The sequence below is a fragment of the Oncorhynchus clarkii genome, chromosome 23, assembly GCF_045791955.1.
Source record: "Oncorhynchus clarkii lewisi isolate Uvic-CL-2024 chromosome 23, UVic_Ocla_1.0, whole genome shotgun sequence".
NCBI lineage: Eukaryota > Metazoa > Chordata > Actinopteri > Salmoniformes > Salmonidae > Oncorhynchus > Oncorhynchus clarkii.
The window spans coordinates 62,794,775-62,821,148 of NC_092169.1; the positions used below are offsets into that span (position 1 = coordinate 62,794,775).

The following is a 26,374-nucleotide window of genomic DNA, read 5'->3' on the forward strand; positions in this document are numbered from 1 at the left end:
GCGGCTGTTGGGGAGAAGGCTGTTTATGGTGCCAGACAGTGGTTTCTACCAGCCCAGTCGTGTCCAGTCCAGCAGTGGGTTGAGGGACCAGACCAAGCGGACTGATCAGGCAGCTCTCCATAATAAGTCTTCCCTAAGCTGGACCAGTTGACTTTGTGCTCAACTTCGCGGCATGGCTGACTGGTTCTCTATAGTGGTGGGTGGTTGAGCCGGGACGAGTGGGACTCGCTGACTGACTGGCTGGCTTACTGGCTGACTGGTTGACTAACTGGCAGACTGACTGGTTGACTACACGGCTGGCTGGCTGGCTGGCTGACTGACTGACTGGCTGTGGACTGCATTGTATAGAGAAAAGAGCTGATTAACCATATGACAATAGGACCTGTGCAGAACAGATTCCAGACAGGGAGGCCAGTAGGGCCGGTCCAAACCAGCTGATTTTGCGCTGCTATTTTGGTCCCCCCTACGGATCATGCTGCACAGAGTGACTTGCGCCTACAAATATGGTAAGTAAGGGAGAGATCCCCAGCTCAGCTATGTAGAGGTGCTGTCTGTGGAGACAGCTGGGGGAAGGCTAGTGGTCACAGCACCGGTATCACTGTCAGGGAGCTATGAGGCTGGGGAGCTGTGAGGCTAGATACTGTCAGGGAGCTGTGAGGCTAGGTAGTGTCAGGGAGCTGTGAGGCTAGATACTGTCAGGGAGCTGTGAGGCTGGGGAGCTGTGAAGCTAGGTACTGTCAGGGAGCTGTGAGGCTGGGGAGCTGTGAAGCTAGATACTGTCAGGGAGCTGTGATGCTAGGTAGTTTCAGGGAGCTGTGAGGCTAGGTAGTTTCAGGGAGCTGTGAGGCTAGGTAGTGTCAGGGAGCTGTGAAGCTAGGGAGCTGTGAGGCTAGGTAGTGTCAGAGAGCTGTGAGGCTAAGTAGTGTCAGAGAGCTGTGAGGCTAGGTGGTGTCAGGTTGAGACCAGTGTTAGCAGGCTAGGTAGTATCAGGTTGAGACCAGTGTTAGCAGGCTAGGTAGTGTCAGGTTGAGACCAGTGTTAGCAGGCTAGGTAGTGTCAGGTTGAGACCAGTGTTAGCAGGCTAGGTAGTATCAGGTTGGGACCAGTGTTAGCAGGCTAGGTAGTATCAGGTTGAGACCAGTGTTAGCAGGCTAGGTAGTATCAGGTTGAGACCAGTGTTAGCAGGTTAGGTAGTATCAGGTTGAGACCAGTGTTAGCAGGCTAGGTGGTATCAGGTTGGGACCAGTGTTAGCAGGCTAGGTAGTTCCATTGCTGTAGTGTCCTGGTCTCCAGAACTCGTCATGTTTCTTCCAGACAGGTATTTTTAGCGCTGATATAATGTCTCTCTGCTTGGGCCAATCCCTGCGCTGCTAATTGACGACTCCGGTGTCACTCTCAAACAGGGAAAATGGCAGTGGAGGAGGGAGCAGAGTTGCTAGAAGCAGTAAGTGTTGACATTAAATTACTTTGTACTGTTTCACTCTCTGCATCACTACTCATTAGTTCTGACTGTAGGAATGTGTGGTGACATTGGCTGGTGTTGTGTAGTGACTTAGGGCTGAGAGATGGACCAGTGTCAGGGTAATAGATGTTACAGTGTTTACGGGACGGGACAGAGGACAAGCATGCTGCAGTATCGTGACGCATTGTGTGGCAGGGGCTTAGATTAGGACCCCGGAATGACTCAGAGATAAGGGAAAAGACTGTTTTATATTAGTGTGTTACTGTGGGGGACATGACTGTGGTAGATATGAACATTAACAGGGATGTTACTGTAGTAGATATGAATAGGGATGTTACTGTACTAGATATGAATAGGGATGTTACTGTAGTAGATATTAAAAGGGATGTTACTGTAGTAGATATGAACATTAATAGGGATGTTACTGTAGTAGATATGAACAGGGATGTTACTGTAGTAGATATGAACAGGGATGTTACTGTAGTAGATATGAACATTAACAGGGATGTTACTGTAGTAGATATGAACAGGGATGTTACTGTAGTAGATATTAATAGGGATGTTACTGTAGTAGATATGAATAGGGATGTTACTGTAGTAGATATGAACATTAATAGGGATGTGACTGTAGTAGATATGAACATTAACAGGGATGTCACTGTAGTAGATATGAACAGGGATGTTACTGTAGTAGATATTAATAGGGATGTTACTGTAGTAGATATTAATAGCGATGTTACTGTAGTAGATATGAACAGGGATGTTACTGTAGTAGATATGAACATTAACAGGGATGTTACTGTAGTAGATATGAATAGGGATGTTACTGTATTAGATATGAATAGGGATGTTACTGTAGTAGATATTAACAGGGATGTTACTGTAGTAGATATGAATAGGGATGTTACTGTAGTAGATATTAATATGTATATCACCTGACTACAGTGGGAGATTGGAGAGAGGTGTATATCACCTGACTACAGTGGGAGATTGGAGAGAGGTGTATATCACCTGACTACAGTGGGAGATTGGAGAGAGGTGTATATCACCTGACTACAGTGGGAGATTGGAGAGAGGTGTATATCACATGGCTACAGTGGGAGGGAGATTTGAGAGAGGTGTATATCACCTGACTACAGTGGGAGATTGAAGAAAGGTGTATATCACCTGACTGCAGTTGGAGGGAGATTGGAGAGAGGTGTATATCACCTGACTACAGTGGGAGGGAGATTGGAGAGAGGTGTATATCACCTGACTACAGTGGGAGATTGGAGAGAGGTGTATATCACCTGACTACAGTGGGAGATTGGAGAGAGGTGTATATCACATGGTTACAGTGGGAGGGAGATTGGAGAGAGGTGTATATCACCTGACTACAGTGGGAGATTGGAGAGAGGTGTATATCACCTGACTACAGTGGGAGGGAGATTGGAGAGAGGGGTATATCACCTGACTACAGTGGGAGATTGAAGAGAGGTGTATATCACCTGACTACAGTGGGAGGGAGATTGGAGAGAGGTGTATATCACCTGACTACAGTCAGAGATTGGAGAGAGGTGTATATCACCTGACTACAGTGGGAGATTGGAGAGAGGTGTATATCACCTGACTACAGTGGGAGATTGAAGAGAGGTGTATATCACCTGACTACAGTGGGAGGGAGATTGGAGAGAGGTGTATATCACCTGACTACAGTGGGAGATTGGAGAGAGGTGTATATAACCTGACTACAGTGGGAGGGAGATTGGAGAGAGGTGTATATAACCTGACTACAGTGGGAGGGAGATTGGAGAGAGGTGTATATCACCTGACTACAGTGGGAGGGAGATTGGAGAGAGGTGTATATCACCTGACTACAGTGGGAGGGAGATTGGAGAGAGGTGTATATCACCTGACTACAGTGGGAGATTGGAGAGAGATGTATATCACATGGCTACAGTGGGAGGGAGATTTGAGAGAGGTGTATATCACCTGACTACAGTGGGAGATTGAAGAGAGGTGTATATCACCTGACTACAGTGGGAGGGAGATTGGAGAGAGGTGTATATCACCTGACTACAGTGGGAGGGAGATTGGAGAGAGGTGTATATCACCTGACTACAGTGGGAGATTGGAGAGAGGTGTATATCACCTGACTACAGTGGGAGATTGGAGAGAGGTGTATATCACCTGACTACAGTGGGAGATTGGAGAGAGGTGTATATCACATGGTTACAGTGGGAGGGAGATTGGAGAGAGGTGTATATCACCTGACTACAGTGGGAGATTGAAGAGAGGTGTATATCACCTGACTACAGTGGGAGGGAGATTGGAGAGAGGGGTATATCACCTGACTACAGTGGGAGATTGAAGAGAGGTGTATATCACCTGACTACAGTGGGAGGGAGATTGGAGAGAGGGGTATATCACCTGACTACAGTCAGAGATTGGAGAGAGGTGTATATCACCTGACTACAGTGGGAGATTGGAGAGAGGTGTATATCACCTGACTACAGTGGGAGATTGGAGAGAGGTGTATATCACCTGACTACAGTGGGAGATTGGAGGGAGGTGAATATCACCTGACTACAGTGGGAGATTGGAGAGAGGTGTATATCACCTGACTACAGTGGGAGGGAGATTGGAGAGAGGTGTATATCACCTGACTACAGTGGGAGGGAGATTGGAGAGAGGTGTATATCACCTGACTACAGTGGGAGATTGGAGAGAGGTGTATATCACCTGACTACAGTGGGAGGGAGATTTGAGAGAGGTGTATATCACCTGACTACAGTGGGAGGGAGATTGGAGAGAGGTGTATATCACCTGACTACAGTGGGAGATTGGAGAGAGGTGTATATAACCTGACTACAGTGGGAGATTGGAGAGAGGTGTATATCACCTGACTACAGTGGGAGGGAGATTGGAGAGAGGTGTATATCACCTGACTACAGTGGGAGGGAGATTGGAGAGAGGTGTATATAACCTGACTACAGTGGGAGATTGGAGAGAGGTGTATATCACCTGACTACAGTGGGAGGGAGATTGGAGAGAGGTGTATATCACCTGACTACAGTGGGAGGGAGATTGGAGAGAGGTGTATATCACCTGACTACAGTGGGAGGGAGATTGGAGCGAGGTGTATATCACCTGACTACAGTGGGAGGGAGATTGGAGAGAGGTGTATATCACCTAACTACAGTGGGAGATTGGAGAGAGGTGTATATCACCTGACTACAGTGGGAGATTGGAGAGAGGTGTATATCACCTGACTACAGTGGGAGGGAGATTGGAGAGAGGTGTATATCACCTGACTACAGTGGGAGATTGGAGAGAGGTGTATATCACATGGCTACAGTGGGAGGGAGATTTGAGAGAGGTGTATATCACCTGACTACAGTGGGAGATTGAAGAGAGGTGTATATCACCTGACTACAGTGGGAGGGAGATTGGAGAGAGGTGTATATCACCTGACTACAGTGGGAGTTTGGAGAGAGGTGTATATCACCTGACTACAGTGGGAGATTGGAGAGAGGTGTATATCACCTGACTACAGTGGGAGATTGGAGAGAGGTGTATATCACCTGACTACAGTGGGAGATTGGAGAGAGGTGTATATCACCTGACTACAGTGGGAGATTGGAGAGAGGTGTATATCACCTGACTACAGTGGGAGATTGGAGAGAGGTGGATATCACATGGCTACAGTGGGAGGGAGATTTGAGAGAGGTGTATATCACCTGACTACAGTGGGAGATTGAAGAGAGGTGTATATCACCTGACTACAGTGGGAGGGAGATTGGAGAGAGGTGTATATCACCTGACTACAGTGGGAGGGAGATTGGAGAGAGGTGTATATCACCTGACTACAGTGGGAGATTGGAGAGAGGTGTATATCACCTGACTACAGTGGGAGATTGGAGAGAGGTGTATATCACCTGACTACAGTGGGAGATTGGAGAGAGGTGTATATCACATGGTTACAGTGGGAGGGAGATTGGAGAGAGGTGTATATCACCTGACTACAGTGGGAGATTGAAGAGAGGTGTATATCACCTGACTACAGTGGGAGGGAGATTGGAGAGAGGGGTATATCACCTGACTACAGTGGGAGATTGAAGAGAGGTGTATATCACCTGACTACAGTGGGAGGGAGATTGGAGAGAGGGGTATATCACCTGACTACAGTCAGAGATTGGAGAGAGGTGTATATCACCTGACTACAGTGGGAGATTGGAGAGAGGTGTATATCACCTGACTACAGTGGGAGATTGGAGAGAGGTGTATATCACCTGACTACAGTGGGAGATTGGAGGGAGGTGAATATCACCTGACTACAGTGGGAGATTGGAGAGAGGTGTATATCACCTGACTACAGTGGGAGGGAGATTGGAGAGAGGTGTATATCACCTGACTACAGTGGGAGGGAGATTGGAGAGAGGTGTATATCACCTGACTACAGTGGGAGGGAGATTGGAGAGAGGTGTATATCACCTGACTACAGTGGGAGATTGGAGAGAGGTGTATATCACCTGACTACAGTGGGAGATTGGAGAGAGGTGTATATCACCTGACTACAGTGGGAGGGAGATTGGAGAGAGGTGTATATCACCTGACTACAGTGGGAGATTGGAGAGAGGTGTATATAACCTGACTACAGTGGGAGATTGGAGAGAGGTGTATATCACCTGACTACAGTGGGAGGGAGATTGGAGAGAGGTGTATATCACCTGACTACAGTGGGAGGGAGATTGGAGAGAGGTGTATATCACCTGACTACAGTGGGAGGGAGATTGGAGCGAGGTGTATATCACCTGACTACAGTGGGAGGGAGATTGGAGAGAGGTGTATATCACCTAACTACAGTGGTAGATTGGAGAGAGGTGTATATCACCTGACTACAGTGGGAGATTGGAGAGAGGTGTATATCACCTGACTACAGTGGGAGGGAGATTGGAGAGAGGTGTATATCACCTGACTACAGTGGGAGATTGGAGAGAGGTGTATATCACATGGCTACAGTGGGAGGGAGATTTGAGAGAGGTGTATATCACCTGACTACAGTGGGAGATTGAAGAGAGGTGTATATCACCTGACTACAGTGGGAGGGAGATTGGAGAGAGGTGTATATCACCTGACTACAGTGGGAGTTTGGAGAGAGGTGTATATCACCTGACTACAGTGGGAGATTGGAGAGAGGTGTATATCACCTGACTACAGTGGGAGATTGGAGAGAGGTGTATATCACCTGACTACAGTGGGAGATTGGAGAGAGGTGTATATCACCTGACTACAGTGGGAGATTGGAGAGAGGTGTATATCACCTGACTACAGTGGGAGATTGGAGAGAGGTGTATATCACCTGACTACAGTGGGAGGGAGATTGGAGAGAGGTGTATATCACCTGACTACAGTGGTAGGGAGATTGGAGAGAGGTGTATATCACCTGACTACAGTGGGATATTGGAGGGAGGTGTATATCACCTGACTACAGTGGGAGGGAGATTGGAGAGAGGTGTATATCACCTGACTACAGTGGGAGATTGGAGAGAGGTGTATATCACCTGACTACATTGGGAGATTGGAGAGAGGTGTATATCACATGGCTACAGTGGGAGGGAGATTGGAGAGAGGTGTATATCACCTGACTACAGTGGGAGATTGAAGAGAGGTGTATATCACCTGACTACAGTGGGAGGGAGATTGGAGAGAGGTGTATATCACCTGACTACAGTGGGAGATTGGAGAGAGGTGTATATCACCTGACTACAGTGGGAGGGATATTGGAGAGAGGTGTATATCACCTGACTACAGTGGGAGATTGGAGAGAGGTGTATATCACCTGACTACAGTGGGAGGGAGATTGGAGAGAGGTGTATATCACCTGACTACAGTGGGAGGGAGATTGAAGAGAGGTGTATATCACCTGACTACAGTGGGAGGGAGATTGAAGAGAGGTGTATATCACCTGACTACAGTGGGAGATTGGAGAGAGGTGTATATCACCTGACTACAGTGGGAGGGAGATTGGAGAGAGGTGTATATCACCTGACTACAGTGGGAGATTGGAGAGAGGTGTATTTCACCTGACTACAGTGGGAGTTTGGAGAGAGGTGTATATCACCTGACTACAGTGGGAGGGAGATTGGAGAGAGGTGGACAGTTAAATAATAGTAATTTAGTTCCTGGTAGTTAGGGTTAGGGTCGTTCCTGGTAGTTAGGGTTAGGGTCGTTCCTGGTAGGTAGGGTTAGGGTCGTTCCTGGTAGTTAGGGTTATTGTCGTTCCTGGTAGGTAGGGTTAGGGTCGTTCCTGGTAGTTCTCACGAACAGAACATCAGCTGACCTTCTCACAGACCCAGTCATAGTAGTTAACTTCCTGTTTTCACAGTTTGATTACCAGGCAGAATGTACGTTTCCTACATAGTGCACTACTTCTGACCAGAGTCCTATGGGTTAGTAGTGCACTACTTCTGACCAGAGTCCTATGGGTTAGTAGTGCACTACTTCTGACCAGAGTCCTTTGGGTACGTAGTGCACTACTTCTGACCAGAGTCCTATGGGTTAGTAGTGCACTACTTCTGACCAGAGTCCTATGGGTTAGTAGTGCACTATAAAGGGAATAGGGTGCCATTTGGGGCTTCACTTCCCAGTCTGATGGCTGATGTCTGTTGATATGCTGACCATCTACTGTATGGTATGATAACATGCTTTATGTGTTCTGATCTCATTATTCTCTAGCTACCTGCTGAATCGGTAGGGTCCATGCTTTATGTGGTCTGATCTCATTATCCTCTATCTACCCGCTGAATCGTTAGGGTCCATGTTTTATGTGGTCTGATCTCATTATTCTCTAGCTACCTGCTGAAACGTTAGGGTCCATGCTTTATGTGTTCTGATCTCATTATTCTCTAGCTACCCGCTGAATCGGTAGGGTTCATGCTTTTCAGGATGAAGCTTTAGTGTTTACAGCAGTTTACCACCTTGGGCTTTTCAGACACATGTTTCCTCCATTGTATCAGTTGCGGAGAAACAGCACAGAGAGCCCCACACAGAACCCCTGTCATGATGCTGTACTGTACTGGTAACCAGGACAACACTGCCAGACCAGCTGCATGCTTGGCTCTAGTAACTGTAAAGTCCCCTCAGAGAGCCCAACCCCTGTCATGATGCTGTACTATACTGGTAACCAGGACAACACTGCCAGACCAGCTGCATGCTTGGCTCTAGTAACTGTAAAGTCCCCTCAGAGAGCCCAACCCCTGTCATGATGCTGTACTATACTGGTAACCAGGACAACACTGCCAGACCAGCTGCATGCTTGGGTCTCGGTATGTAATGAAGACCGTTGTCTAGAACAACCAGAGGCCACACTGACCAGATGCATTGCAAACAGTCATAATAGATCACATCACTCAAATGTTATTGGTCACATGCGCCGAATACAACAGTTGTAGACTTTACAGTGAAATGCTTTCTTACAATCCGGTTCCCTTCTGTGAAGAGTTTAAAAGTAAGACAAATATTTTCTAAATAAAAAAGGAAATAGAAACACAATAAAAACAATTATGAGGCTATATACAGGAAGTATCAGGTAATAACATGGCTATATACAGGAAGTATCAGGTAATAACATGGCTATATACAGGAAGTATCAGGTAATAACATGGCTATATACAGGAAGTATCAGGTAATAACATGGCTATATACAGGAAGTATCAGGTAATAACATGGCTATATACAGGAAGTACCAGGTAATAACATGGCTATATACAGGAAGTATCAGGTAATATAACATGGCTATATACAGGAAGTACCAGGTAATAACATGGCTATATACAGGAAGTACCAGGTAATAACATGGCTATATACAGGAAGTATCAGGTAATAACATGGCTATATACAGGAAGTATCAGGTAATAACATGGCTATATACAGGAAGTATCAGGTAATAACATGGCTATATACAGGAAGTATCAGGTAATAACATGGCTATATACAGGAAGTATCAGGTAATAACATGGCTATATACAGGAAGTATCAGGTAATAACATGGCTATATACAGGAAGTATCAGGTAATAACATGGCTATATACAGGAAGTATCAGGTAATAACATGGCTATATACAGGAAGTACCAGGTAATAACATGGCTATATACAGGAAGTATCAGGTAATATAACATGGCTATATACAGGAAGTACCAGGTAATAACATGGCTATATACAGGAAGTACCAGGTAATAACATGGCTATATACAGGAAGTATCAGGTAATAACATGGCTATATACAGGAAGTATCAGGTAATAACATGGCTATATACAGGAAGTATCAGGTAATAACATGGCTATATACAGGAAGTACCAGGTAATACCATGGCTATATACAGGAAGTACCAGGTAATAACATGGCTATATACAGGAAGTACCAGGTAATAACATGGCTATATACAGGAGTACCAGGTAATAACATGGTTATATACAGGAAGTACCAGGTAATAACATGGCTATAGACAGGAAGTACCAGGTAATAACATGGCTATATACAGGAAGTACCAGGTAATAACATGGCTATATACAGGAAGTACCAGGTAATAACATGGCAATATACAGGAAGTATCAGGTAATAACATGGCTATATACAGGAAGTATCAGGTAATAACATGGCTATATACAGGAAGTATCAGGTAATAACATGGCTATATACAGGAAGTATCAGGTAATAACATGGCTATATACAGGAAGTATCAGGTAATAACATGGCTATATACAGGAAGTACCAGGTAATAACATGGCTATATACAGGAAGTACCAGGTAATAACATGGCAATATACAGGAAGTATCAGGTAATAACATGGCTATATACAGGAAGTATCAGGTAATAACATGGCTATATACAGGAAGTATCAGGTAATAACATGGCTATATACAGGAAGTACCAGGTAATAACATGGCTATATACAGGAAGTATCAGGTAATAACATGGCTATATACAGGAAGTATCAGGTAATAACATGGCTATATACAGGAAGTATCAGGTAATAACATGGCTATATACAGGAAGTATCAGGTAATAACATGGCTATATACAGGAAGTACCAGGTAATAACATGGCTATATACAGGAAGTATCAGGTAATAACATGGCTATATACAGGAAGTATCAGGTAATAACATGGCTATATACAGGAAGTATCAGGTAATAACATGGCTATATACAGGAAGTATCAGGTAATAACATGGCTATATACAGGAAGTATCAGGTAATAACATGGCTATATACAGGAAGTATCAGGTAATAACATGGCAATATACAGGAAGTATCAGGTAATAACATGGCTATATACAGGAAGTATCAGGTAATAACATGGCTATATACAGGAAGTATCAGGTAATAACATGGCTATATACAGGAAGTACCAGGTAATAACATGGCTATATACAGGAAGTACCAGGTAATAACATGGCAATATACAGGAAGTATCAGGTAATGACATGGCTATATACAGGAAGTATCAGGTAATAACATGGCTATATACAGGAAGTATCAGGTAATAACATGGCTATATACAGAAAGTACCAGTACAGAGTCAATGTGCAGGGGCACCAGGTAGTTGAGGTAATTGAGGTAATACAGTATGATCATGTGGGTCGGGGTAAAAGTGACAATCAGGATATAAAATAAACAGAGTAGCAGCAGCAGATGAAGAGTGTGGAAGTGTGTTCAGCAGTCTAATGACTTGGGGGTAGAAGCTGTTCAGCAGTCTGATGGCTTGGGGGTAGAAGCTGTTCAGCAGTCTAATGGCTTGGGGGTAGAAGCTGTTCAGCAGTCTGATGGCTTGGGGATAGAAGCTGTTCAGCAGTCTGATGACTTGGGGGTAGAAGCTGTTCAGCAGTCTGATGGCTTGGGGATAGAAGCTGTTCAGCAGTCTAATGGCTTGGGGGTAGAAGCTGTTCAGCAGTCTAATGGCTTGGGGGTAGAAGCTGTTCAGCAGTCTAATGGCTTGGGGGTAGAAGCTGTTCAGCAGTCTGATGGCTTGGGGATAGAAGCTGTTCAGCAGTCTAATGGCTTGGGGGTAGAAGCTGTTCAGCAGTCTAATGGCTTGGGGGTAGAAGCTGTTCAGCAGTCTAATGACTTGGGGGTAGAAGCTGTTCAGCAGTCTGATGGCTTGGGGATAGAAGCTGTTCAGCAGTCTAATGGCTTGGGGATAGAAGCTGTTCAGCAGTCTAATGACTTGGGGGTAGAAGCTGTTCATCAGTCTAATGGCTTGGGGGTAGAAGCTGTTCAGCAGTCTAATGACTTGGGGGTAGAAGCTGTTCAGCAGTCTAATGACTTGGGGGTAGAAGCTGTTCAGCAGTCTGATGGCTTGGGGATAGAAGCTGTTCAGCAGTCTAATGACTTGGGGGTAGAAGCTGTTCAGCAGTCTAATGACTTGGGGATAGAAGCTGTTCAGCAGTCTGATGACTTGGGGATAGAAGCTGTTCAGCAGTCTAATGACTTGGGGGTAGAAGCTGTTCAGCAGTCTAATGACTTGGGGGTAGAAGCTGTTCAGCAGTCTGATGGCTTGGGGATAGAAGCTGTTCAGCAGTCTAATGACTTGGGGGTAGAAGCTGTTCATCACTCTAATGGCTTGGGGGTAGAAGCTGTTCAGCAGTCTAATGACTTGGGGGTAGAAGCTGTTCAGCAGTCTGATGGCTTGGGGATAGAAGCTGTTCAGCAGTCTAATGGCTTGGGGATAGAAGCTGTTCAGCAGTCTAATGACTTGGGGGTAGAAGCTGTTCAGCAGTCTAATGACTTGGGGGTAGAAGCTGTTCAGCAGTCTAATGACTTGGGGGTAGAAGCTGTTCAGCAGTCTGATGGCTTGGGGATAGAAGCTGTTCAGCAGTCTAATGGCTTGGGGATAGAAGCTGTTCAGCAGTCTAATGACTTGGGGGTAGAAGCTGTTCAGCAGTCTGATGGCTTGGGGATAGAAGCTGTTCAGCAGTCTAATGGCTTGGGGATAGAAGCTGTTCAGCAGTCTGATGACTTGGGGGTAGAAGCTGTTCAGCAGTCTGATGTCTTGGGGATAGAAGCTGTTCAGCAGTCTGATGGCTTGGGGGTAGAAGCTGTTCAGCAGTCTAATGGCTTGGGGGTAGAAGCTGTTCAGCAGTCTGATGGGTTGGGGATAGAAGCTGTTCAGCAGTCTGATGGCTTGGGGATAGAAGCTGTTCAGCAGTCTGATGGCTTGGGGGTAGAAGCTGTTCAGCTGTCTGATGGCTTGGGGATAGAAGCTGTTCAGCAGTCTGATGAGTGGGGGTACAAGCTGTTCAGCAGTCTAATGGCTTGGGGGTAGAAGCTGTTCAGCAGTCTGGCTTGGGGATAGAAGCTGTTCAGCAGTCTAATGGCTTGGGGATAGAAGCTGTTCAGCAGTCTAATGGCTTGGGGGTAGAAGCTGTTCAGCAGTCTGATGGCTTGGGGGTAGAAGCTGTTCATCAGTCTGATGGCTTGGGGGTAGAAGCTGTTCAGCAGTCTGATGGCTTGGGGGTAGAAGCTGTTCATCACTCTAATGGCTTGGGGGTAGAAGCTGTTCAGCGGTCTAATGGCTTGGGGGTAGAAGCTGTTCATCACTCTAATGGCTTGGGGGTAGAAGCTGTTCAGCAGTCTGATGGCTTGGGGGTAGAAGCTGTTCATCAGTCTAATGGCTTGGGGGTAGAAGCTGTTCATCACTCTAATGCCTTGGGGGTAGAAGCTGTTCATCAATCTAATGGCTTGGGGGTAGAAGCTGTTCAGCAGTCTTATGGCTTGGGGGTAGAAGCTGTTCATCAGTCTAATGGCTTGGGGGTAGAAGCTGTTCAGCAGTCTAATGGCTTGGGGGTAGAAGCTGTTCAGCAGTCTAATGGCTTGGGGGTAGAAGCTGTTCATCAGTCTAATGGCTTGGGGGTAGAAGCTGTTCAGCAGTCTGATGGCTTGGGGGTAGAAGCTGTTCAGCAGTCTAATGGCTTGGGGGTAGAATCTGTTCAGCAGTCGTATGGCTTGGGGGTAGAAGCTGTTCAGCAGTCTAATGGCTTGGGGGTAGAAGCTGTACAGCAGTCTTATTGCTTGGGGGTAGAAGCTGTTCAGCAGTCTGATGGCTTGGGGATAGAAGCTGTTCATCACTCTAATGGCTTGGGGGTAGAAGCTGTGCATCAGTCTAATGGCTTGGGGGTAGAAGCTGTTCATCAGTCTAATGGCTTGGAGCATTTTGGTCCCAGACTTGGTGCTCCAGGACCGCTCCACATGGCAGGAGATGTTGAGCTTCATCGACTGTCTGTTTCTTGTTGGAGTATTCCATGAAAGGAACATAGTCTGTGGTAGATTGTGAAATGCGGCATCTTTTTTCTTGAGAAGTCTTTGGCGGGGAGACAGATGCTGTGGGATTATTTCTCCAGGGAGGCTCTACATATCTCCACATCACACTGTTTGTTCTAGAAAGAACAGGTGTTAAACAGATTGACCTCAGAGACAGCCCTGTGAGGAGGGAGGACCCAAGGAGAATACCATTAGACAAAGACGGGGGGGATTACCCAAAGAGCATACATTCTACAGACAACCTCCTCAAGTAACATTCTACAGACAACCTCCTCAACTTTAACATTCTACAGAGACAGTAACCTCCTCTAGTTTAACATTCTACAGAGACAGTAACCTCCTCTAGTTTAACATTTTACAGAGACAGTAACCTCCTCTAGTTTAACATTCTACAGAGACAGTAACCTCCTCTAGTTTAACATTCTACAGACAACCTCCTCAACTTTAACATTCAACAGATACAGTAACCTCCTCTAGTTTAACATTCTACAGAGACATTAACCTCCTCTAGTTTAACATTTTACAGAGACAATAACCTCCTCTAGTTTAACATACTACAGAGACAGTAACCTCCTCTAGTTTAACATTATACAGAGACAGTAACCTCCTCTAGTTTAACATTCTACAGAGACAGTAACCTCCTCTAGTTTAACATTATACAGAGACAGTAACCTCCTCTAGTTTAACATTATACAGAGACAGTAACCTCCTCTAGTTTGTGCTGTGTAATCTCATGAAGCATTCTGGGGTCTCAGCTATATTTATCAGCCATCAGCTTCAGACTGCAGACGCTCAGGCAGTGGGGGGGCATGTGTGTGCAGACTGCCTGCTGCCTGTGATGTGTGTGGTGTGTGTGTGTGTGTTTGTGTGACTAGGGTGTGTCAGGATCAGAAATCTTTACTACACTACGGCACTGCACCAAGATCAGATCAAAGAGACACACCTTTCAGCCCAGATATTACTATCTGTTTACAGGCCAGATATTACTGTCTGTTTACAGGCCAGATATTACTGTTTACAGGCCAGATATTACTGTCTGTTTACAGGCCAGATATTACTGTTTACAGCCCAGATATTACTGTCTGTTTACAGGCCAGATATTACTGTCTGTTTACAGGCCAGATATTACTGTCTGTTTACAGGCCAGATATACTGTCTGTTTACAGGCCAGATATTACTGTCTGTTTACAGGCCAGATATTACTGTCTGTTTACAGCCCATATATTACTGTTTACAGCCCAGATATTACTGTCTGTTTACAGGCCAGATATTACTGTTTACAGCCCAGATATTACTGTTTACAGCCCAGATATTACTGTTTACAGCCCAGATATTAATGTATGTTTACAGCCCAGATATTACTGTTTACAGCCCAGATATTACTGTCTGTTTACAGCCCAGATATTACCATCTGTTTACAGCCCAGATATTACTGTTTACAGCCCAGATATTACTGTCTGTTTACAGCCCAGATATTACTGTCTGTTTACAGCCCAGATATTACTGTTTACAGCCCAGATATTACTGTCTGTTTACAGCCCAGATATTACTGTCTGTTTACAGCCCAGATATTACCATCTGTTTACAGCCCAGATATTACCATCTGTTTACAGCCCAGATATTACTGTCTGTTTACAGCCCAGATATTACTGTCTGTTTACAGCCCAGATATTACTGTTTACAGCCCAGATATTACTGTCTGTTTACAGCCCAGATATTACTGTCTGTTTACAGCCCAGATATTACTGTTTACAGCCCAGATATTACTGTATGTTTACAGCCCAGATATTACTGTCTGTTTACAGCCCAGATATTACCATCTGTTTACAGCCCAGATATTACCATCTGTTTACAGCCCAGATATTACTGTCTGTTTACAGCCCAGATATTACCATCTGTTTACAGCCCAGATATTACTGTCTGTTTACAGCCCAGATATTACTGTTTACAGCCCAGATATTACTGTCTGTTTACAGGCCAGATATTACTGTTTACAGCACAGATATTATTGTTTACAGCCCAGATATTACTGTTTACAGCCCAGATATTACTGTTTACAGCCCAGATATTACTGTCTACAGCCCAGATATTACTGTCTATTTACAGCCCAGATATTACTGTTTACAGCCCAGATATTACTGTCTGTTTACAGCCCAGATATTACTGTTTACAGTCCAGATATTACTGTTTACAACCCAGATATTACTGTCTGTTTACAGCCCAGATATTACTATCTGTTTACAGCCCAGATATTACTGTTTACAGCCCAGATATTACTGTCTGTTTACAGGCCAGATATTACTGTCTGTTTACAGCCCAGATATTACTGTCTGTTAACAGCCCAGATATGACTGTTTACAGCCCAGATATTACTGTTTACAGCCCAGATATTACTGTTTACAGCCCAGATATTACTGTCTGTTTACAGCCCAGATATTACTGTTTACAGCCCAGATATTACTGTCTGTTTACAGCCCAGATATTACTGTCTGTTTACAGCCCAGATATTACTGTCTGTTTACAGCCCAGATATTACTGTCTGTTTACAGCCCAGATATTACTGTCTGTTTATAGCCCAGATATTACTGATATTCTCCATAACAACACTCAGTAATCTGCTGTATCTGCACAATGCTAATCATATAGCCTATCTATCAGACAAACAGTGCACAGGGCCAGCTATAATGTTGGCATGGCATCTGTCTTTCTCTGTCTGTCTCCCTGGCAGGTAGCCGAGGTACTGTATAACAGCAGCAGGAACTACTGTCTGTTAATCAGGGACTACTGCCTGTTAATCAGCAGGGACTACTGCCTGTTAATCAGGGACTACTGTCTGTTAATCAGGGACTACTGTCTGTTAATCAGGGACTACTGCCTGTTAATCACCGGAGACTACTGTCTTTTAATCAGGGACTACTGCCTGTTAATCAGGGACTACTGTATGTTAATCACCGGAGACTACTGCCTGTTAATCAGCAGGGACTAATGCCTGTTAATCAGGGACTACTGCCTGTTAATCAGCAGGGACTACTGCCTGTTAATCAGCAGGGACTACTGCCTGTTAATCAGCAGGGACTACTGCCTGTTAATCAGGGACTACTGTCTGTTAATCAGCAGGGACTACTGCCTGTTAATCAGGGACTACTGTCTTTTAATCAGGGACTACTGTCTGTTAATCAGGGACTACTGCCTGTTAATCAGGGACTACTGTCTGTTAATCAGCAGGGACTACTGCCTGTTAATCAGCAGGGACTACTGCCTGTTAATCAGCAGGGACTACTGCCTGTTAATCAGCAGGGACTACTGCCTGTTAATCAGCAGGGACTACTGTCTGTTAATCACCGGAGACTACTGTCTTTTAATCAGGGACTACTGTCTGTTAATCAGCAGGGACTACTGCCTGTTAATCAGCAGGGACTACTGCCTGTTAATCAGCAGGGACTACTGCCTGTTAATCAGGGACTACTGCCTGTTAATCAGCAGGGACTACTGTCTGTTAATCAGGGACTACTGTCTGTTAATCAGGGACTACTGTCTGTTAATCAGCGACTACTGTCTGTTAATCAGCAGGGACTACTGTCTGTTAATCAGCAGGGACTACTGCCTGTTAATCAGCAGGGACTACTGCCTGTTAATCAGGGACTACCGTCTGTTAATCATTAGGGACTACTGTATGTTAATCAGGGAGTACTGTCTGTTAATCAGCAGAGACTACTGTCTGTTAATCAGGGACTACTGTCTGTTAATCAGGGACTACTGTGTTAATCAGCAGGGACTAATGTATGTTGATCAGCAGGAACAACTGCCTGTTAATCAGGGACTACTATGTTAATCAGCAGGGACTACTGTATGTTAATCAACAGGGACTACTGTCTGTTAATCAGGGACTACTGTCTGTTAATCAGGGACTACTGTGTTAATCAGCAGGGACTAATGTATGTTAATCAGCAGGGACTACTGTCTGTTAATCAGCAGGGACTACTGTCTGTTAATCAACAGGGACTACTGCCTTTTGATCAGGGACTACAATCTGTTGATCAGCAGGGACTACTGCCTGTTAATCAGCAGGGACTACTGCCTGTTAATCAGCAGGGACTACTGCCTGTTAATCAGCAGGGACTACTGCCTGTTAATCAGCAGGGACTACTGCATGTTAATCAGGGACTACTGTCTGTTAATCAGGGACTACTGTCTGTTGATCAGCAGGGACTACTGCATGTTAATCAGGGACTACTGTCTGTTAATCAGCAGGGACTACTGCCTGTTAATCAGCAGGGACTACTGCATGTTAATCAGGGACTACTGTCTGTTAATCAGGGACTACTGTCTGTTGATCAGCAGGGACTACTGCATGTTAATCAGGGACTACTGTCTGTTAATCAGCAGGGACTACTGCATGTTAATCAGGGACTACTGTCTGTTAATCAGGGACTACTGCCTGTTAATCAGCAGGGACTAATGCCTGTTAATCAGGGACTACTGTCTGTTGATAAGCAGGAACTACTTACTGTCTGTTGATCAGGGACTCCTGTCTGTTGATCAGGAACTACTGTCTGTTGATCAGGGACTACTGTCTGTTAATCAGCAGGGACTACTGCCTGTTAATCAGGCAGGGAGTACTGTCTGTTAATCGGGGACTACTGTTTGTTAATCAGGGACTACTGTCTGTTAATCAGCAGGGACTACTGCCTGTTAATCAGGGACTACTGTCTGTTAATCAGGGACTACTGTCTGTTAATCAGAGACTACTGTCTGTTGATAGGCAGGGACTACTGCCTGTTAATCAGGGACTACTGCCTGTTAATCAGGGACTACTGCCTGTTAATCAGGGACTACTGCCTGTTAATCAGGGACTACTGCCTGTTAATCAGGGAGTACTGTCTGTTAATCAGGGACTATTGCCTGTTAATCAGGGACTACTTACTGTCTGTTGATCAGCAGGGAGTACTGGTTGTTAATCAGGGACTACTGTCTGTTGATCAGGGACTACTGTCGGTTGACCAGGAACTACTGTCTGTTGATCAGCAGGGACCATTGTATGTTATGCAAGGACTACTGTCTGTTATACATGATGTACTAACTGTCGTGTGTGTGTGTGTGTGTGTGTGTGTGTGTGTGTGTGTGTGTGTGTGTGTGTGTGTGTGTGTGTGTGTGTGTGTGTGTGTGTGTGTGTGTGTGTGTGTGTGTGTGTGTGTGTGTGTGTGTGTGTGTGTGTGTGTGTGTGTGTGTGTGTGTGTGTGTGTGTGTGTGTGTGTGTGTGTGTGTGTGTGTGTGTTTGACTGCAGTATACATGGGTACTAATGTTTTGTCCAGTCAGTGTAGATCATAACCTAGGTGATCTCTGTGTTACAGATTGACAGTAATGCCAGTTACTTGAGAGCAGCCCGGGCAGGGAACCTAGAGAAGGCTTTGGATTACCTGAAGACTGGGGTCGAAATCAACATCTGTAACCAGGTTAGTCCCTAACCATGACCCCTGACCCCTATAACCTAACTATTTAGACTGGGGTCGAAATCAACATCTGTAACCAGGTTAGTTCCTAACCATGACCCCTGAACCCTATAACCTAACTATCTAGACTGGGGTCGAAATCAACATCTGTAACCAGGTTAGTCCCTAACCATGACTCCTGACCCCTATAACCTAACTATCTAGACTGGGGTCGAAATCAACATCTGTAACCAGGTTAGTCCCTAACCATGACCCCTATAACCTAACTATCTAGACTGGGGTCGAAATCAACATCTGTAACCAGGTTAGTCCCTAACCATGACCCATGACCCATATAACCTAACTATCTAGACTGGGGTCGAAATCAACATCTGTAACCAGGTTAGTCCCTAACCATGACCCCTGACCCCTATAACCTAACTATCTAGACTGGGGTTGAAATCAACATCTGTAAACAGGTTAGTCCCTAACCATGACCCCTGACCCCTATAACCTAACTATCTAGACTGGGATCGAAATCAACATCTGTAACCAGGTTAGTCCCTAACCATGACCCCTGACCCCTATAACCTAACTATCTAGGCTGGGGTCAAAATCAACATCTGTAACCAGGTTAGTCCCTAACCATGACCCCTGACCCATATAACCTAACTATCTAGACTGGGGTCGAAATCAACATCTGTAACCAGGTTTGTCCCTAACCATGACCCCTGACCCCTATAACCTAACTATCTAGACTGGGGTCGAAATCAACATCTGTAACCAGGTTAGTCCCTAACCATGACCCCTGACCCCTATAACCTAACTATCTAGACTGGGGTCGAAATCAACATCTGTAACCAGGTTAGTCCCTAACCATGACCCCTGACCCCTATAACCTAACTACCTAGACTGGGGTCGAAATCAACATCTGTAACCAGGTTAGTCCCTAACCATGACTCCTGACCCCTATAACCTAACTATCTAGACTGGGGTCGAAATCAACATCTGTAACCAGGTTAGTCCCTAACCATGACCCCTATAACCTAACTATCTAGACTGGGGTCGAAATCAACATCTGTAACCAGGTTAGTCCCTAACCATGACCCATATAACCTAACTATCTAGACTGGGGTCGAAATCAACATCTGTAACCAGGTTAGTCCCTAACCATGACCCCTGACCCCTATAACCTAACTATCTAGACTGGGGTTGAAATCAACATCTGTAAACAGGTTAGTCCCTAACCATGACCCCTGACCCCTATAACCTAACTATCTAGACTGGGATCGAAATCAACATCTGTAACCAGGTTAGTCCCTAACCATGACCCCTGACCCCTATAACCTAACTATCTAGGCTGGGGTCAAAATCAACATCTGTAACCAGGTTAGTCCCTAACCATGACCCCTGACCCATATAACCTAACTATCTAGACTGGGGTCGAAATCAACATCTGTAACCAGGTTTGTCCCTAACCATGACCCCTGACCCCTATAACCTAACTATCTAGACTGGGGTCGAAATCAACATCTGTAACCAGGTTAGTCCCTAACCATGACCCCTGACCCCTATAACCTAACTATCTAGACTGGGGTCGAAATCAACATCTGTAACCAGGTTAGTCCCTAACCATGACCCCTGACCCCTATAACCTAACTACCTAGACTGGGGTCGAAATCAACATCTGTAACCAGGTTAGTCCCTAACCATGACCCCTGACCCCTATAACCTAACTATCTAGACTGGGGTCGAAATCAACATCTGTAACCAGGTTTGTCCCTAACTATGACCCCTGACCCCTATAACCTAACTATCTAGACTGGGGTCGAAATCAACATCTGTAACCAGGTTAGTCCCTAACCATGATCCATGACCCCTAACCATTTAGACGGGGGTCGAAATCAACATCTTTAACCCAGACAGTCCCTATCCATGACCCCTAAGCTCTGACCACTTTAAAAAATGTTTTTAAATGTAACCTTTATTTAACTAGGCAAGTCAGTTAAGAACTAATTCTTATTTACAATGACTGCCTACGGGGGAACAGTGGGTTAACTGCCTTGTTCAGGGGCTGAACGACAGATTTGAACCTTATCAGCTCGAGGATTTGATCCAGCAACCTTTTTGTTACTGGCCAAACGCTCTAACACTAAGCTCTGAACCATGAGCCTTAAGCTCTGACCCCTAACCCCTAAGCTCTGACCACTAACCTTAACCCAACCAGGTCAGATAGACAACTCCCTCAGCTTTCTTTGGAAATCACCTCAGTGAAACCAAGCCCCTAAGCTACATGAGTTATTGGTAAATGTTAGTTCTGATATTGAGAATCAATAGCTCCTGATGTGTCTGGGTTCACCTCTATCTCCCTGTATTCTCTGTCCTGCTGTAGAATGGCCTCAACGCCCTCCATCTGGCCTCTAAAGAGGGCCATGCCGAGGTGGTCACACAACTCATCAAGCTGGGAGCCAATGTGGACGCCTCAACTAAGGTTAGCCCCGCCCCTCTCCTCCTCTGAGAAGATAGATAATAAGATAGGAGGAGCCCTGACTGGTAGCCTATAGGGAGGAGCCTGACTGGTAGCCTATAGGGAGGATGGAGGGAGGAGTCTGACAGGTCACCTATAGGGAGGAGTTATAGGGAGGAGCGTGACTGGTAGCCTATAGGGAGGATGGAGGGAGGAGTCTGACAGGTCACCTATAGGGAGGAGTTATAGGGATTGCGCTACATAGAGAATAGGATGCCATTTGGGATGTAGAATGTGTCTATGTTGTTGACAACACAGTTAATTGGCCTATCAGAGAGCTGAGTTAAAGCTGTGACATCATATGAATGGGCCTATCAGAGAGCTGTGACATCATATTTATTGGAACTACCCATCCCGGATCCGGGAGAATTGTCATCAACTACACTAATTAGCATAGCGCAACGGTAAAGAAATATTACTAGAAAATATTAATATTCATGAAATCACAAGTGAAATATAGCCTAGCATAGCACTATGTCCAGCTAGCAGCAGGAAGCTCGGTCATGAAAATCAGAAAAGCAATTAAATTAACCATTTACCTTTGATGATCTTCGGATGTTTTCACTGACGAGACTCCCAGTTAGACAGCAAATGTTCCTTTTGTTCCATAAAGATTATTTTTATACCCAAAATACCTTCTTTTGTTGGTCACGTTATGTTGAGAAATCCACCGGATTTCACGACAACGCTGTGATATCCATAATATCGACAGAAACATGGCAAACGTTTTTTATAATCAATCTCCAAGGTGTTTTTCAAATATCTATTTGATAATATATCAACCGGGACAATTGACTTTTCACTAGGAGCGAGAGGAAAAATGACTACCTCTGTCTTTTACGCAAGAATCACTCTGAGAGCCCTCAGCTGGCCACTTAAGCAATGTAGTCGTTTACGCTCATTCTTCAAAATAAAGGCCTGAAACTACGTCTAAAGGCTGTAGACACCTTAGGGAAGCCACAGAAAAGGGAATCTGGTTGATATCCCTTTCAATGGGCAATAGGGATGCATAGAAAGACAGGGGTTTCAAAATAAGAGTCACTTCCTGATTGGATTTTTCTCAGGATTTCGTCTGCAATATCAGTTCTGTTATACTCACAGACAATATTTGTACAGTTTTGGAAACTTTAGAGTGTTTTCTATCCTAAGCTGTCAATTATATGCATACTCTAGCATCTGGTCCTGAGAAATAGGCGGTTTACTTTGGGAACGTTATTTTTCCAAAAATAAAAATAGCGCCCCCTAGTTTCAAGAGGTTTTAATGGGCCTATCAGAGAGCTAAGAGAGAGCTGTGACATCATATTAATGGGCCTATCAGAGAGCTTAGAGAGAGCTGTGACATCATATTAATGGGCCTATCAGAGAGCTGATAGAGAGCTGTGACATGTTACTGGGCCCATCAGAGCAGAGAGCTGAGAGAACTGTGCCATTATATTAATGGGTCTATCAGAGCAGAGAGTCGGCAGTACCATGCTGTCTCAGTCTATCAGAGCAGAGAGCCGGCAGTACCGAGCCGGCAGTACCGCTCACTCACGCACTCACTCACGCACTCACTCACTCACTCACTCACTCACTCACTCACTCACTCACTCATCCCTCCCTGTGTCTTTCCAGAAAGGGAACACAGCTCTCCACATAGCGTCTCTGGCTGGTCAGGTGGATGTAGTGAAGGAGCTGGTGACCAGCGGAGCTAACATCAACGCACAATCTCAGGTGAGTCTAGGACCGCCCCCTTTAGACACACCCACAGTCTCAGGTGAGTCTAGGACCTCCCCCTTTAGACACACCCACAGTCTCAGGTGAGTCTAGGACCGCCCCCTTTAGACACACCCACAGTCTCAGGTGAGTCTAGGACCTCCCCTTTTAGACACACCCACAGTCTCAGGTGAGTCTAAGACCACCCCCTTTAGACACACTCACAGTCTCAGGTGAGTCTAGGACCTCTCCCTTTAGACACACCCACAGTCTCAGGTGAGTCTTGGACCTCTCCCTTTAGACACACCCACAGTCTCAGGTGAGTCTAGAACCTCTCCCTTTAGACACACCCACAGTCTCAGGTGAGTCTAAGACCATCCCCTTTAGACACACTCACAGTCTCAGGTGAGTCTAGGACCTCTCCCTTTAGACACACCCACAGTCTCAGGTGAGTCTTGGACCTCTCCCTTTAGACACACCCACAGTCTCAGGTGAGTCTAAGACCACCCCCTTTAGACACACCCACAGTCTCAGGTGAGTCTAGGACCTCTCCCTTTAGACACACCCACAGTCTCAGGTGAGTCTAGGACCTCTCCTTTTAGACACACCCACAGTCTCAGGTGAGTCTAAGACCATCCCCTTTAGACACACCCACAGTCTCAGGTGAGTCTAGGACCTCTCCCTTTAGACACACCCACAGTCTCAGGTGAGTCTAGGACCTCTCCCTTTAGACACACCCACAGTCTCAGGTGAGTCTAGGACCTCTCCCTTTAGACACACCCACAGCTGCATACTGTAAATAACAGATGTAGACTAACAGTAAAATGCTTATGGGCCTTTCCCAACAATGCAGAGGAAATTTAATAGAAAAATTGTAACATGAGGAATAAAGACGCAATGAGTAACGATATCTTGGCTATATACACCGGGTATTATTACTGAGTCTATCTGCAATGGTACGAGGTAATTGAGGTAGAATGTACATATGAGTAGTGGTAAAGTGACTAGGCAGCAGGACAGATAATAAGCAGTAGCAGCGTATGCGATGAGTCAAAAGAGTTCATGCAAAGGGGGTCAATGCAGATAGTCCGGACAGCTATTTAGTTAGCTATTTAACTAACTATTTAGCGATCATAGTCTGCTGCTGGAAAAATGTATGTGTTATGGCTTTACACCCCCTGCTAATTTGTGGATAAAGAGTTACCTGTCTAACAGAACACAGAGGGTGTTATTTAATGGAAGCCTCTCCAACATAATCCAACATAATCCCCAGGGAATTCCCCAGGGCAGCTGTCTAGGCCCCTTACTTTAAAAAATATTTACTAACGACCTGTCACTGGTTTGAGTAAAGCCAGTGTGTCTATGTATGTGGATGACTCAACCCTATTCACGTCAGCCACTACAGCGATTGAAATGACTTCCGATACTTAACAAAGAGCTGCAGTTTGAAATTGTTGCAACCCGTATTACCAGCTTATTCAACCTCTCTTTCGTATTTTCTGAGATTCCCAAAGATTGGAAAGCTGCCGCGGTCATCCCCCTCTTCAAAGGGGGAGACATTCTAGACCCAAACTGTTATAGACCTACAGTGGGGAGAACATGTATTTGATACACTGCCGATTTTGCAGGTTTTCCTACTTACAAAGTATGTAGAGGTCTGTCATTTTTTATCATAGGTACACTTCAACTGTGAGAGACGGAATCTAAAACAAAAATCCAGAAAATCATATTGTATTATTTTTAAGTAATTAATTTGCATTTTAGTGCATGACATAAGTATTTGATACATCAGAAAAGAAGAACTTAATATTTGGTATAGAAACCTTTGTTTGCAATTACAGAGATCATACGTTTCCTGTAGTTCTTGACCACATTTGCACACACTGCAGCATTTTGGCCCACTCCTCCATACAGACCTTCTCCAGATCCTTCAGGTTTCGGGGCTGTCGCTGGACAATATGGACTTTCAGCTCCCTCCAAAGATTGTCTATTGGGTTCAGGTCTGGAGACTGGCTAGGCCACTCCAGGACCTTGAGATGCGTCTTACGGTGCCACTCCTTAGTTGCCCTGGCTGTGTGTTTCGGGTCGTTGTCATGCTGAAAGACCCAGCCATGACCCATCTTCAATGCTTTTACTGAGGGAAGGAGGTTGTTGGCCAAGATCTCGCGATACATGGCCCCATTCATCCTCCCCTCAATACGGTGCAGTTGTCCTGTCCCCTTTGCAGAAAAGCATCCCCAAAGAATGATGTTTTCACCTCCATGCTTCACGGTTGGGATGGTGTTCTTGGGGTTGTACTCATCCTTCTTCTTCCTCCAAACACGGCGAGTGGAGTTTAGACCAAAAGGCTCTACTTTTGTCTCATCAGACCACATGACCTTCTCCCATTCCTCCTCTGGATCATCCAGATGGTCATTGGCAAACTTCAGACGAGCCTGGACATGCGCTGGCTTGAGCATGGGGACCTTGCGTGCGCTGCAGGTTTTTAATCTATGACGGCGTAGTGTGTTACTAATGGTTTTCTTTGAGACTGTGGTCCAGGCTTCCTTCAGGTCATTGACCAGGTCCTGCTGTGTTGTTCTGGGCTGATCCCTCACCTTCCATGATCATTGTAATGCTCCGGGTGTCGTGGGTGTGGAGTCAAACGCAGGAGACAGAGAGTGCAATGCTGTGCTCTTTAATTGCACCAACGCAACAGGGTGCTCGCAATAATAACGGCCCCAAACACGGGGAATAAAAAATGTACAACTGAAAAATGCACGACCAGGAACTAACACGTTCCTCTACTACAGAGCCGAAGGTTACAATGATTAATCCCGCACAACAAACAGGCGGGCCGGCTATCTAAAGAAGCCCAACAAATCATCACAAACAGGTGCTACCAATAAACATACAAGGAGGGGGAGGAAAGACAATCAGTGGCAGCTAATAGGCCGGTGAAGACGACTGCCGAGCGCC

General features: G+C 45.3%; 1 protein-coding gene across 1 annotated transcript in view; it reads left to right on the forward strand.

Moving 5' to 3' along the window:
- The first annotated feature begins 1,178 nt into the window (after positions 1-1,178).
- Positions 1,179-26,374, forward strand: part of LOC139381245 (ankyrin-3-like) — a 201,276-nt gene continuing 176,080 nt past the window's right edge. Inside the window, exons 1-4 of the mRNA XM_071124721.1 lie at positions 1,179-1,444; positions 19,117-19,218; positions 21,587-21,685; positions 23,336-23,434. Of these exons, the coding sequence (XP_070980822.1) occupies positions 1,409-1,444; positions 19,117-19,218; positions 21,587-21,685; positions 23,336-23,434 (336 nt within the window). The 5' untranslated portion in view covers positions 1,179-1,408. The remainder of the gene's footprint in view (positions 1,445-19,116; positions 19,219-21,586; positions 21,686-23,335; positions 23,435-26,374) is intronic.